The sequence below is a fragment of the Serinus canaria genome, unplaced genomic scaffold (assembly GCF_022539315.1).
Source record: "Serinus canaria isolate serCan28SL12 unplaced genomic scaffold, serCan2020 HiC_scaffold_238, whole genome shotgun sequence".
Lineage (NCBI taxonomy): Eukaryota > Metazoa > Chordata > Aves > Passeriformes > Fringillidae > Serinus > Serinus canaria.
Window position 1 is genome coordinate 1 of NW_026108352.1, and position 11098 is coordinate 11098.

General features: G+C 70.8%; 3 protein-coding genes across 8 annotated transcripts; 1 reads left to right on the top strand and 2 right to left on the bottom strand.

Annotated features, from left to right (window-relative positions):
- Window positions 1–893: 893 nt before the first annotated feature.
- Window positions 894–3772, bottom strand: AGFG2 (ArfGAP with FG repeats 2). 6 transcript variants are annotated; one of them, XM_050987785.1, is made up of 12 exons: window positions 3513–3764; window positions 3164–3257; window positions 2969–3084; window positions 2778–2886; window positions 2606–2708; window positions 2428–2535; window positions 1982–2045; window positions 1859–1902; window positions 1704–1775; window positions 1284–1343; window positions 1139–1191; window positions 894–1070 (listed from the first exon to the last, which is right to left on the bottom strand). In XM_050987785.1, the coding sequence occupies exons 1-12, from the start codon at window positions 3746–3748 to the stop codon at window positions 1008–1010; spliced, it is 1122 nt and encodes a 373-aa protein (XP_050843742.1). In that variant the 5' UTR covers window positions 3749–3764; the 3' UTR covers window positions 894–1007. The 6 variants fall into 6 exon arrangements, with proteins under 6 accessions (XP_050843742.1, XP_030093514.2, XP_050843745.1 ...); XM_030237654.2 differs by lacking the exon at window positions 2428–2535 and having other exon boundaries at window positions 3513–3763; XM_050987788.1 differs by lacking the exon at window positions 2428–2535 and having other exon boundaries at window positions 1982–2107; window positions 3513–3763.
- A 1505-nt stretch (window positions 3773–5277) lies between these two features.
- On the bottom strand, window positions 5278–8749 carry LOC115485201 (neuronal tyrosine-phosphorylated phosphoinositide-3-kinase adapter 1-like). Its single transcript, XM_050987791.1, has 4 exons — window positions 8193–8749; window positions 6172–7421; window positions 5942–6088; window positions 5278–5666 (listed from the first exon to the last, which is right to left on the bottom strand). The coding sequence occupies exons 1-4, from the start codon at window positions 8447–8449 to the stop codon at window positions 5278–5280; spliced, it is 2043 nt and encodes a 680-aa protein (XP_050843748.1). The 5' UTR covers window positions 8450–8749.
- Window positions 8750–9548: 799 nt separating this feature from the next.
- On the top strand, window positions 9549–11034 carry LOC115485202 (TSC22 domain family protein 4-like). Its single transcript, XM_050987784.1, has 4 exons — window positions 9549–10039; window positions 10124–10218; window positions 10406–10454; window positions 10698–11034. The coding sequence occupies exons 1-4, from the start codon at window positions 9704–9706 to the stop codon at window positions 10878–10880; spliced, it is 663 nt and encodes a 220-aa protein (XP_050843741.1). The 5' UTR covers window positions 9549–9703; the 3' UTR covers window positions 10881–11034.
- Window positions 11035–11098: the final 64 nt, after the last annotated feature.

Genomic DNA, 11098 nt, shown 5'->3' on the forward strand with positions numbered 1-11098 from the left:
TTATTCATATTATAATTAATTATGGGTTATTATTATGAATTTTATTATTATAATGAGTTGTCGCTATTATAATGAGTTATACAGGACTGTGAGCGTAATAAGTTAATTATTACAGTTAATTGTAACTTAATTATGGTGGAAGAACACTAAAATACGGATGACCAAAATTTATTGTAATTAATTATTATTAAAATAATTATATTTAACTATAATAGGGCTGTCACTCTAATTATTATAATAATAGATGTGTTTCTGAATGTGGATATCCCCCTCAAAATCAGACTTGGTACATCCCTGTCCCTTTGTGACACCCATCACCGGCTGGGACCAAACCCCGGGGCGGGGGGGGTTCAGTCCTGCCCCTCTCCTGCTGCCCTCGCTCAGCTTTTTGTCCGTTTTCGCCCTTTCTGTGCCCAAAAGAGGACGCCCCCCCACCCCAGCTGTGCTGTGCCGCCCTGCGTCCCATCCTGTCCCCAAAGCTCCGCCGCTAATTCCGCCCTTCCCCAGCAGGTGCTGGAGGAGCCGAGCCGGGCCCGGACCCCGCGGGGAAGGCTGGGGGCGTCCGTTCTCCCCCGGTGCCCCCGTTAATTCCCCTCCCCCCCTCCGGTGCCCCCGGTAATTCGTTAAATCCCCTCCCCGGTGCCCTCGGTGCCATCTTTGTTAAGGGCAGGCCGCCATGGCCCCGCCCTCAGCGGTGAGGCCCCGGCTGCCATCTTGGCTGAGGGCGAGCAGGGCGCTGCGGGGGCGCCATCTTTAATAAGGGCAAAGCCCTGAGGGGAGGCCTCGCCCGTGGCCGCCATCTTTACCGAGGGCACAGCCCTGAGGGGAGGCCGCCATCTTTACCGAGGGCACAGCCCTGAGGGCAGCGCGAGGGACGGACGGGACGGATCGGAGCCGTTTCTATCGAATATATATTAGATATCGCGATAAATCTCTCGGAACAAAAAATAAAACCTGGTCCCGGCGGAGGGGCGGTGCGCGGCCGGGATCCCCCGAAGCAGCTGCGGTCATAGGAAGGGGTTGGTGGCCCGGTGCCTGATCCCGAACGGCGCCGCCGGGGCCGGGACGGTCTGGGGGGCACAGGGGGGTCAGCGGCAGGGAAAGGGGGTCCCGAGGCCCCCTCAGCCCCGGTGCTCACCACGAAGGGGTTGGTGGAAGCTTTGGCAACGCTGAACCCAGAGAAAGGCAACCCTGAGGGGGGAAATGGGGAGTTATCAGTGAGGGGCTGGACGGTTTACATATATATATAATTCAACAATATTTAACCCCCCCCCGGCTCTTACCATCGGCCTGGAAGGGGCTGGGGAAGCCCCCAGGAACAGGGGGTGAGGTGAAAACAGCACCTGAAAGAGAGGACAGAGGATTGGGACCCCCCAGACCCTGCCCTGGGGGCAATGGGGGGTCAGGGGGTGCAGACCCCTCTCCCTGGGGGCAATGGGGGGGTCAGGGGGGTGCAGACCCTGGCCTGGGGGCAATGGGGGGTCAGGGGGTGCAGACCCCTCTCCCTGGGGGCAATGAAGGGGTCAGGGGGTGCAGACCCCTCTCCCTGGGGGCAATGGGGGGTCAGGGGGTGCAGACCCCTCTCCCTGGGGGCAATGGGGGGTCAAGGGGTGCAGACCCCTCTCCCTGGTTGGGGAACAGGGGGTCAGGGGGTGCAGACCCCTCTCCCTGGCTGGGGAACAGGGGGTCAGGGGGTCACTCACCGGGGCCGTTGCTCTCGAAGGGGTTGGTGGAGGGTCTGGGGGCCACGGGGGCCATGAAGGGGTTGGTGTATCCTGGGGGAGGGGGACACAGGTGTCAGCCCTGAGCCCCCTCCTCACTTTGAGGGGTCCGAAGTTGGGGGTGAAGCCTGACTTACCTCCGTGGGGCAGCGCTGGGGGGTCTCGGAGGGTCCCGAAGGGGCTGCAGGGGGAGGGGGAGCTGTCAGGGGGGAGGGGAGGGTCCTGCACGGCCAGCAAGGTGTGGGGGCGTGGGGCAGTACCTGACAGAAGCTCCTCCCCCTGTGGGCGGAACGGGGGTGGCCACGCCCTGGGCAGCCACACCTCCTGCAGGTGCAAGAGAGGAGCCATGGGGGGTTCCCAAAATTCCTGGAGCCCCCAAAAACTGCCTGTACACCCCAAAAAGGGGGGTCCATACTAATCCTGGGTGGGAGGGGACCCAAAACTCCTTCCCCAGCCCCCACAGTGAGATCTGGGGACTCCCTCCCCCCTCCCCAGAAAACTCCAGGCCTCTCAGGTTGCCACCAAACCCTTCCCCACTGGCCCCACGGCTACTGTAGAGTGGTGGTGGGGCCCCAAGCCCCCTCCCCAGCACCCCACAGGGATGGAGAGACCCCAGCCCCCCCTTGCCCATCAATCCCAAAGATCTGGGGGGGCACCAAACCCCTCCCTGGTCCCTCTCCAGGAGCCCCGGGGGCTCTGGGGGTACCTATGGTGCTGGGGGGGATGTGGAAGGGGGGCACAGCTCCGCCAAACGTGGCTGCTCCAGGGCTGGCTCCAAAGGCATTGAAACTGGGGAAGGCAGAGCGGGCTGGGGCTGGGGAGGGGGCTGGCGTCACTCGGGGGTCACCAGGCCCCCCAAAGACCCCCGTGCCCCTCGAGCTCACCAGGGAAGGCAGCGAAGGCGGGGGCGGGGGCTGGGCTGGCGAAGGGGTCCCCCCCGATGTCAGCCAGGAGGTCGGTGCTGGCTTTTCGGGCAGCTGGGCGAGGCTGGGGGGGCACCGCAGGGTCAGGGGGGGCCGCTCCCCCTGGGCACCCCCCGGAGGGGCCCGGTCCCACCTGTGGCCGTGTCCCCGTGTCCCCGGGGAGGGGCTGGGGGGGCCGGGGCTCTGCTGCAGTGCTCTGGGGGGGGTTCACTCGCTCTTTCGCTTGTTCTGGTGCCACGTACCTGCCGCGGGAGGGCAAAACATCGGCTGAGGGGTGCTCACCCCGTGCCACCCCCCGTAACTAGCCCCCAGCCCCTCTCCTACCATCGCTTCTTCTCGTATTTCTCCTGCAGGAACTCCTTCACCTTCTGGGGGTCGTGGGAGTCGGGGAGCAGCGACGTCCGGGGGTCGAAGGTGCCCAGCCAGACCCTCCTGCAGGCCTGGGGGGTCGGGGAGGGGCGGTGGGGACGCGGGCAGGGTGGGCTGGGCAGGGTAGAGCCCCCCCAGCCACTCCCTTACCTCATTGCCGTGCGCCTGCAGGAACAGCACCTCGGCCTCGCTGAACGTCGTCATGGAGATGGACTTGACGCGGTGAGGGGGGTTCAGTCCCCGCCTGGGGGGGATTCGGGGGGTCAGCGCCCCCCTGCGCCCGCAAACACCCAAAATGGAGCTTTTTTCTCCCAAAAAAGAACCCCAGCGTGGGAAGCCACGTGCCGCGGCCACGCCCCCTCCCACTAGCCCCGCCCCCAAGGGAATAGCGAATCAACGACACCTTAACCCAGCGACGGCCCCTCCCACCGGGTATAGGTGTAAATAGGCCCCGCCCCGTCCGTCCCCGCCCTCACGCCCTCGGCCCCGCCCTGCTCACAGCGCCCCCGAGCAGCCGGTGCACACGAGGCTGCCCACGCTGATGTCCACGTAGGTCACGCCGCGCTGGCCGCATTCGAAGCAGAGCCGGTTGGCGGGAACCGAGCTCACCAGCTCCCGAACCCGCCGGCACCAAACCTCGGCCTCCGCGTCCCGGCCCGCGCTGCCCCTGCGGGCCCCGGGGCCTCCGCCGGGCCCCGCTCCCGGCCCGGTGCCGCCGCCGCTGCCGGCCGCCATCTTCCCGCTCGCGCGGGCCCCGCCCCCGCCGCCGCGGCGCCGCCGCTGATTGGCCGCGCGCAGCGCCCCCTGGCGCCCCGCGCGCCGCCGCTTCCCGCCCTTTCCGTCCCCTCAGAGCCGCCCCTCCCCCCGCCCTGAGGGGATTCGCCGCCGCTCGGAGGTAAACGCCTCGTTTTGGGCGGGTTTCACGGAAAAACGGCATTTTCCACCACAGAAACCAGCATTTTCCATCACCGGCGCGTCCCAGCTGTTCCCTCAGTGAGGAACGGGGCTCTGGGCACCCCGGGATCTTCCCGCCCTTTTTGTCCCCTCAGAGCCGTCCCCCCCCGCCCCCTCGACCCCCCCCACCAAAATAAAATTCCTCTTTTGAGTCATTTTCCCTCAAAATCACTACTATTACCTCCTCTCCTAACCCATTTGGGGTCATTTTCTCCCAAATCCCGCTATCCCCCTCTGAGCACCTTCTGAGGGGCTGCAGGGGGGGATCCCAGCCTCATTTTTGGGGGGTCTCCGTCCCATTCTTGAGAGAGCCCCAGCCCCATTTTTGGGTGGCTCTCAGGCCCCTTTATGGGGAGGTGTCCCAGTCCCGATTTTGGGGGTCCCAGTCCCCTTTTAGAGGATCCCAGTCCCGATTTTGGGTGTCCCAGTCCCAATTTTGGGGGTCCCAGTCCCGATTTGGGGGTCCCAGTCCCCTTTTTGGGGCGCTCCCCCCCACAGTCGCATTTCCAGCTGCATCTCTCTTTAATAGTGCACAGAACCACGTTACAAAACCCCCGTCCCCACGCCCCCCCCCCCAGCTGGGGCCCCCCCGGACCCCGCGGGGACGAAGGCAATTCTGGTAACGGGGGGCGGCGGGGGGGGGACGAGGCACAGAGGGCCTGGGGGGGGTCCCAGGAAAGGGTCGGGGGGGCCCCGCGCCCCCCCCACGGTCCCCCACCCAAAATCCCAGAGGAGATCCCCCCTCCCCTGTCACACCCCCCCCTCCCCGCACTGGGGGCCCCCCCTCCAGCACCCCCCCCCCCCCCAGGCCGCACTGCGGACCCCCGGAGCAGAACCCCCTGCCCGGCCCCTGCTCGATGCACCCCCATAAATACCCCCCCATAAATACATTGCAAAGCAGATACAGCACCCTCCCCTTTTGGGGTGACCCCCCCCTTTACAGGGACCCCTCGGCTCGCAGGGGGGGAGGCTGCCCCCCGATTTTGGGGCTTGGACCCCCCTCATTGGGGGCTCCCCGCTCTGGGGGAGGTTTAATCCTTGCCCCGCTTTTTGGGGTGTTTCCCCTCCCCCCCATTATTGGGGTCCCTCCCTTGGGGTCTCCATCCTCCCCCCTTTGTGTTCAGAGTGTCCCCCCCCCATTATTTAAGGGGGAGGGCTCCACATCCCATAAATACCCCCCCGTTTCTCCCCAACCCGGCCCAGCCGTGTCGCCCCCCCCTCCCCACTTTAGGACCCCCCCATAATTATCCTCAGGACCCCCCCGTGATGAGGGGGGCCGGATTCGGGGTGCTCCAGGCACCCCGGGGGGGTCAGATGGCGGTGTCCCAGAGCACGGCGTGGGGCCGGCGGGCCGGGGGCGTTCCGGGGGGCGGCGGGGGCGGGGGGCGGCCCTCGGCGGCGGCGACCCCCGACCCTTTCCAGGCGGGGGGGGCGGGCAGGGGGGGCAGGCTGTCCTGCTTGCACAGCCCCCCCCCCCGCCCCCCCCGCGCCTTGATCTCGGTGCACACGCAGCGCTTGCGGTCGATCACCTCCTGCAGCTGCCCGTCCCGGGGCCGGGGGGCGGCGGGGAACGCCCCACCGGGGACCCCCCCGGACAGCGGCCGCGATGGGGGCGGGCCCCGCAGGAACGGGGGGGCCCCGGCCTGGCGCACCCCCGAGGTGGAGGCGGAGCGGCCCAGGCGGGGACCCCCGGGGAGCTCTGCGGGAGGGGGGGGCGTCAGGGGACACCGGGGTCACCCCCTGGGACACCCCCCCGGTGTCAGCCGGGGGTCACCCCATGCAGCCCTCGGTGTCACCCTGGGGTCACCCCCTGGGACACCCCCCCGGTGTCACGCCCAGGGTCACCCCCTGCCGCCCCCCCGCTGTCACCCTGGGGTGACACCCTGCCATTCCCCCGCTGTCACCCCCTGCCCCCTGTGTCACCCACCCCCTGTGTCCCCCACCCCCGCCCCCCCAGGTGTGTCCCGCACGTACCCGAGGCTCTCCCGCAGGCGGGGAAGGTCTGGCAGGGCAGGGGGGGCCCGGGCCGCCCCCGGGGCCCCTCCGCCCTCACCGGGATCCCCGAGGGGGGCGGGGCCGTCCCCGCCCCCCCCCGATCCTCCCGGGGGGGCTCCGGCGCCTCTGCCAAAGGGGGGGAGGGGAGGGTCAGTCCCGCCCACAGGGCGTGGCCCCGCCGCAAGCCCCGCCCCGCCCCTGTCACTCACTCTCGGTCTCCTTCCCGCGCCGGGCGGAGGCTCCGCCCCCCCGACGAAGGGGTGGCTCCTCCTCGCGAGGAAGGGTGGGGCCTGCCGAGGCCACGCCCCCGCGCAGGCTCTCGTAGGCGGGCGGGCGCTTGCCGGGGGGCGGCGCTTCAGCGGAGGGTGGGAGGGGCAGCGGGCCGAGCCCCGCCCCACCGCGCTCGCGCCCCGCCCCTCCCGGCGCGTGGTGCGGGGGGAGGGGCGTGGAGTGGCTTCGCGCGCGGGCGGGGGGCGGGGCCTCGCGACGTGAGGGAAGGGGCAAGCGCGAGGCGCCCTCGGGAGGCGGGGCCAGCGGGGGTGGGCGGGGCGGCAGCAGGTTGGGGAAAGGAGGCGGGATGGGGGCGGGGCCGGAGAACGGGGCGTGGCCGATGAAGGGGGCGCGGCCGGTATGAGGGGCGTGCCCAGAGAAAGGGGCGTGTCCCGCGTAGGGGGCGTGGGCGGAGTGATGGGCGGGGCCGCCGAAAGGGGCGTGAGCGGCGTGCGGGGCGTGTCCGTGAAAAGGGGCATGTCCCGGGAAGGGGGCGTGTCCCGGCCCCGGCCCCTCCCCCGCGGGCAGGGGGCAGCTCATCTCCTCGTAAATGGCCTCGGGCTCCTCGGCGGGCGGGGCGGGCGCGGCCCCCGGGCCCCCCCGGCGGGGGTCGCACCCCGCGCCCCCCCGGGCGTCCCCCACCATCTCGATGTACACGGGCTCCTCCGCCTCGCCCTGCTCGGCCAGCGCGGCCGGGGGCGCCCCCGCCGACAGCCGGGTCTGGGGGCTGCGCGACGGCTTCAGGGGGGGCGTCTGCCGCACGCAGCCCCCCCGGGGGGCGCCTGGGGACGGGAAGGGGGTCAGGGGCCGGCACCGCCTCCGAGCCCTCCCCCCAGTTCCTTGTGTCGCCTCCCTGACACCCAGACATCCCCAGGATCCCCTCCTGCCCCCGCAACCACCCTGAGCCCCCTCACTCGCCCCCAGCCCCAATTCCTGCCGCCCCCACTCACCCCCTCTCTTGGCGGGCGGTGCCTCCAGGCCGCGGGCCTCGGGGGGCCCGGTGCGGGGCCCGGGGGGGCGCAAGGGGGGTCCCCCCGGGTCGGGGAGCCCCACGGCGTGGCAGGACAGCGAGCGGGGGGCCATGCCGGGGGCGCAGGGCCGGGGGCCGCGCTCCTGCGGCGCCGGCAGCGTCAGGAACCCCACGCGCAGGGGGCGCCGCAGGGACCCCCCCTCCCGCGCCTTGGGGACCCTGCGGGGTGACACGGGGGGGTCAGGGCCACCCGGAACTCCTGGGGACGCCCCGACCCCCCCAGAGACTCTCTGGGAATCCGCGGCTGTGGTGCGGGGGCACTGGGGTATGGGGGGAACTGCGGTCCCCCGTTTTGGGGGCTGAGGGGTGCAGGGGGGTTTTGGGGGTCCTGGGAAGGGGCAGGGGTCCCAGGTTCCCCCAGGGTGAGTCGGAGCTTTTCGGGAATTCCGAGGGGCTCGGTGACCTCCCAGGTGGTCCTGAGGGACCCCAGTCTCCCCTCGGGGTGCTCACAGGGGCTCCCAGTGTCCCCTGAGGGTGGTCTAGGGTGGTCCTGGGGCTCCCAGTGTCCCCTGAGGGTGGTCCAGGGTGGTCCTGGGGCTCCCAGTGTCCCCTGAGGGTGGTCCAGGGTGGTCCTAAGGGATCCCAGTGTCCCATGAGGGTGGTCCAGGGTGGTCCTGGGGCTCCCAGTGTCCCCTGAGGGTGGTCCAGGGTGGTCCTAAGGGATCCCAGTGTCCCCTGAGGGTGGTCCTGGGGCTCCCAGTGTCCCCTGAGGGTGGTCCAGGGTGGTCCTAAGGGATCCCAGTGTCCCCTGAGGGTGGTCCTAAGGGATCCCAGTGTCCCCTGAGGGTGGTCTAAGGTGGTCCTAGGGGCTCCCAGTGTCCCCTGAGGGTGGTCCAGGGGTACTTCCCCCCAGGGCAGCCCTGGGTGGTTTCCGTGTCCCCCCCCGGGGTGTCCCCGTGTCCCCCCGGGTGTCCCCCTTTGTCCCCTCACCCCTTGCGCGGCTCCTCCTCGCGGGGGCGCCACTCGGGGCGGCCCTTGCGCTGCAGCAGGCTCATGGCGGCCGCGGGGGGGCGCTCCTCGCCCAGGCGCAGCAGGGCGGCGGCGGCGGCGGCGAGCTCCGACCGCGGGGGGGCGCTCATGGCTGGGGGCGGGGCCTTCAGACCGCGCCCCGCCCCCCGAGCGCGGCTCCCGGGACCCGCCCGGACCCGGTGTCCCCGGACCCCCCCGCCCCGCCCGGGCCTCCTCATGGCCCTGGCCACCGCCACCGCCAGAGCCCGAGCCCCCCTTGGACGGCAGCTCCCGACGCCCCCTCCCCAAACCTCAAAGCCTCCAGCAGCCTCAGTCACCCCAGGACCCCCTCCCCAAAGCCCCCAGCAGCCTCAGTCACCCCAGGACCCCCTCCCCAAACCCTGCAGCAGCCTCAGTCACCCCAGGACCCCCTCCCCAAAGCCCCAGCCGCCTCAGTCACCCCAGGACCCCCTCCCCAAACCCCAAACCCTGCAGCAGCCTCAGTCACCCCAGGACCCCCTCCCCAAACCCTGCAGCAAGCCCAGCCGCCTCAGTCACCCCAGGACCCCCTCCCCAAACCCAACCCTGCGCGCCTAGTCACCCCGGCCCTCCCAACCTGCAGCACCCAGTCACCCAGGACCCCTCCCCAACCCGGGCTGGTCCCCTGCCCTCCCTCACCCGAGGTTCCCAACCCCACCCCGACCCCTCCGCGGTGATGCCGGGCTGCCCCAGACCCGCCGAACGCCGGCGGATCCCCGTTCCCTCCGCTAACACCGGCACTGGGGCCCCCCCAGCCTCCCCCTCCCCACATGAACGCTCAAATCTCCCCCAATCCAGGGGTCCCCCTTCCCCCCCAACCCTACCCGGACCCCGGCTTGCTCTGTCCCCCCCTCCGGGGCTCCCGGCCTCCTCCCTCCCCGCCCTCCGTTACCTGTCGCTCTCTCGGGGGTCCCACGGTTGGGGGGGGGGGGAATCCTGCGCCGCACCCCCCCCCCCACCGCCGCCAGCACGGCCGGGCCCGGGCCGGGGGCTCACGGGGGGCGTTGGCCCATGGCGGGGGGGGTCTAGCGGCCTGCGGGGGAGGGGCAGCGGGTGGTCACCGGGCGCGGGAGGGGCTCCGGGCCCACCCCCATCCCTCCCCTCCGCCCTCACCGGCCGCTCCCGCCTCCCGCTCGCGCCGCTCCATTGGCGCTGACGCAGCGTCCGGGACGCGCCGCCGCCGCCGCAGCGCCCCCTGGCGGCGCGGAGGACCCGCGGGGCGCCGGGCGGTCACGTGGTAAGAGGGCGCGTCCTGCGGAGGGCGGGGCTATCTGTGAAGAAGGCGTGGTTTGGGGCGGGGCGCGCCTGCGTGCGGCCCCGGGACCGCCTTAAAGCGCAACATCACTTCCGGTTCCCACTTCCGGGTGCTGCAGCCGCCACCGCCGCCGCCGCCGGTAACGGCTCCGGGCCGGCCCCGCCATGTTCCTCCTCCTCCTCCCGCCGCCGCCGCCCCCATGAGCCGCAAGAAAAGCGGCTTCGCTATCACCAGCGTCCGCGGCGGCAGCGGGAGCGCGGCCGGCGATGCCTCCGGCGCCGCCGCCGCTTCTTCGCCTTCCTCGTCCGGCAGCCCCAGCGGCTCCCGGTTCCGCCTCGTTCGCTTGCTGTCGCCGGGAGAGGTGCTGCGGCGGGGCCGGTGGCTGTGCCGCGATTTCTACGAGCGGGACGCGTCCCCGCGAGGCGGCGGCGGCGGCGGCGGCGGGAGGGTCCCGGTGTCGCTGGACGCCCCCCGGGCCGTGCCCGCCCCCCACCAGCCCCGGTCCCTCGGGGCCTTCGCGCAGCTCGTGCAGCAGGTGAGGTGGGCGGGGTCTCAGGGGCGGGGCTGGGGTGGCCACGCCCCCGACCCCCTCCCCAATTTCCCCTTTGTTTATTTACAGGCCCTGCCCCCCAAACCCCCCTCGCCACGCCCAGGGGGCGGGGCCGAGCTCAGCGCTCGCCTGGGATTGGCTAGCGAGGAGAGCGAGGACGAGGGGTAAGGACGGCACTTCCGGTGCGCGCTTCCGGGGGAGGGCGGGGCTTGGAAGGTGCGAGGGAGGGGCGCGAGTTCCCCTCCCCCATCCCCCCAAAAAAGGGGAAGGAAAAACGGGGGGGGGAAGGGGGGGGTGTGGAAGCTCTGTCTGTCTGTCTGTCCGTCTGTCTGACACCGGCCTCGTCCCCAGCGCCGGGAGCGGCGTCACCGCCATCGACAACAAGATCGAGAGGGCCATGGTGAGACGGGGAGGGGGGAAATGGCGGGGGGGGGGGGGATTGGGCTCCTGGAAGGGACAAGCTGGGGGGATTGGGGTCCTGGAAGGGACAAGCTGGGGGGATTGGAGTGCTGGGATGGAGTTGCCAGGGGATTTAGGATCCTGGAAGGGAGGAGCTGGGGGCTCAGGGTCCTGGAAGGGAGCAGTGGGGGGCTCAGGGCCGTCCCTGGGCGCGGTGGGTGGGGTCCCTGACGGTGCCCGCCAGGACCTGGTGAAGTCGCACCTGCTGCTGGCCGTGCGGGAGGAGGTGGAGGCGCTGCGGGAGCAGATCCGGGAGCTGAGCGAGCGGCGGGCGGCGCTGGAGAGGGAGAACCGCCTGCTCCGGGCGCTGGCCACGCCGCAGCAGCTGGCCCGCCTGCCGCCCGGGCCGCCCCCGGGGCCGCCCTGAGCCCGCCGGGGCTCCCGGGGGGTCCCGGGGAGGGGGCGGCGCTCGCTGCTCCGCTGCTGCTTCACTGCGAGGAAGGGACGGAGCGCCGCCGAGCTCTCCCGTCCTTCCTGCGCGATTTGGGGCCTTTTTTAATAAACTTGCGATTTTTACAGCACGGGGGAGCAGCCGTGGTCATTTTGGGGTAAAATCGCGTGAATTTGGGATCACCGAGCGGCGGG

Excerpts from the sequence above, each read along its gene's own strand:
- AGFG2 (XM_050987785.1), bottom strand. The coding sequence starts at position 3,748 with ATGGCGGCCGGCAGCGGCGGCGGCACCGGGCCGGGAGCGGGGCCCGGC. Across the intron at positions 2,536-2,605 it reads CGCCTTCGCTGCCTTCCCTG|CCCCAGCCCGCTCTGCCTTC; the intron begins GTGAGCTCGAGG and ends CCCCCTCCCCAG. Across the intron at positions 1,071-1,138 it reads CTTCCACCAACCCCTTCGTG|ACCGTCCCGGCCCCGGCGGC; the intron begins GTGAGCACCGGG and ends TGTGCCCCCCAG.
- LOC115485201 (XM_050987791.1), bottom strand. The coding sequence starts at position 8,449 with ATGAGGAGGCCCGGGCGGGGCGGGGGGGTCCGGGGACACCGGGTCCGG. Across the intron at positions 7,422-8,192 it reads GAGGAGGAGCCGCGCAAGGG|GGTCCCCAAGGCGCGGGAGG; the intron begins GTGAGGGGACAA and ends GTCACCCCGCAG. Across the intron at positions 6,089-6,171 it reads GCGCGGGAAGGAGACCGAGA|AGGCGCCGGAGCCCCCCCGG; the intron begins GTGAGTGACAGG and ends CCCCTTTGGCAG.
- LOC115485202 (XM_050987784.1), top strand. The coding sequence starts at position 9,704 with ATGAGCCGCAAGAAAAGCGGCTTCGCTATCACCAGCGTCCGCGGCGGC. Across the intron at positions 10,040-10,123 it reads TCGCGCAGCTCGTGCAGCAG|GCCCTGCCCCCCAAACCCCC; the intron begins GTGAGGTGGGCG and ends GTTTATTTACAG. Across the intron at positions 10,455-10,697 it reads ACAAGATCGAGAGGGCCATG|GACCTGGTGAAGTCGCACCT; the intron begins GTGAGACGGGGA and ends GGTGCCCGCCAG.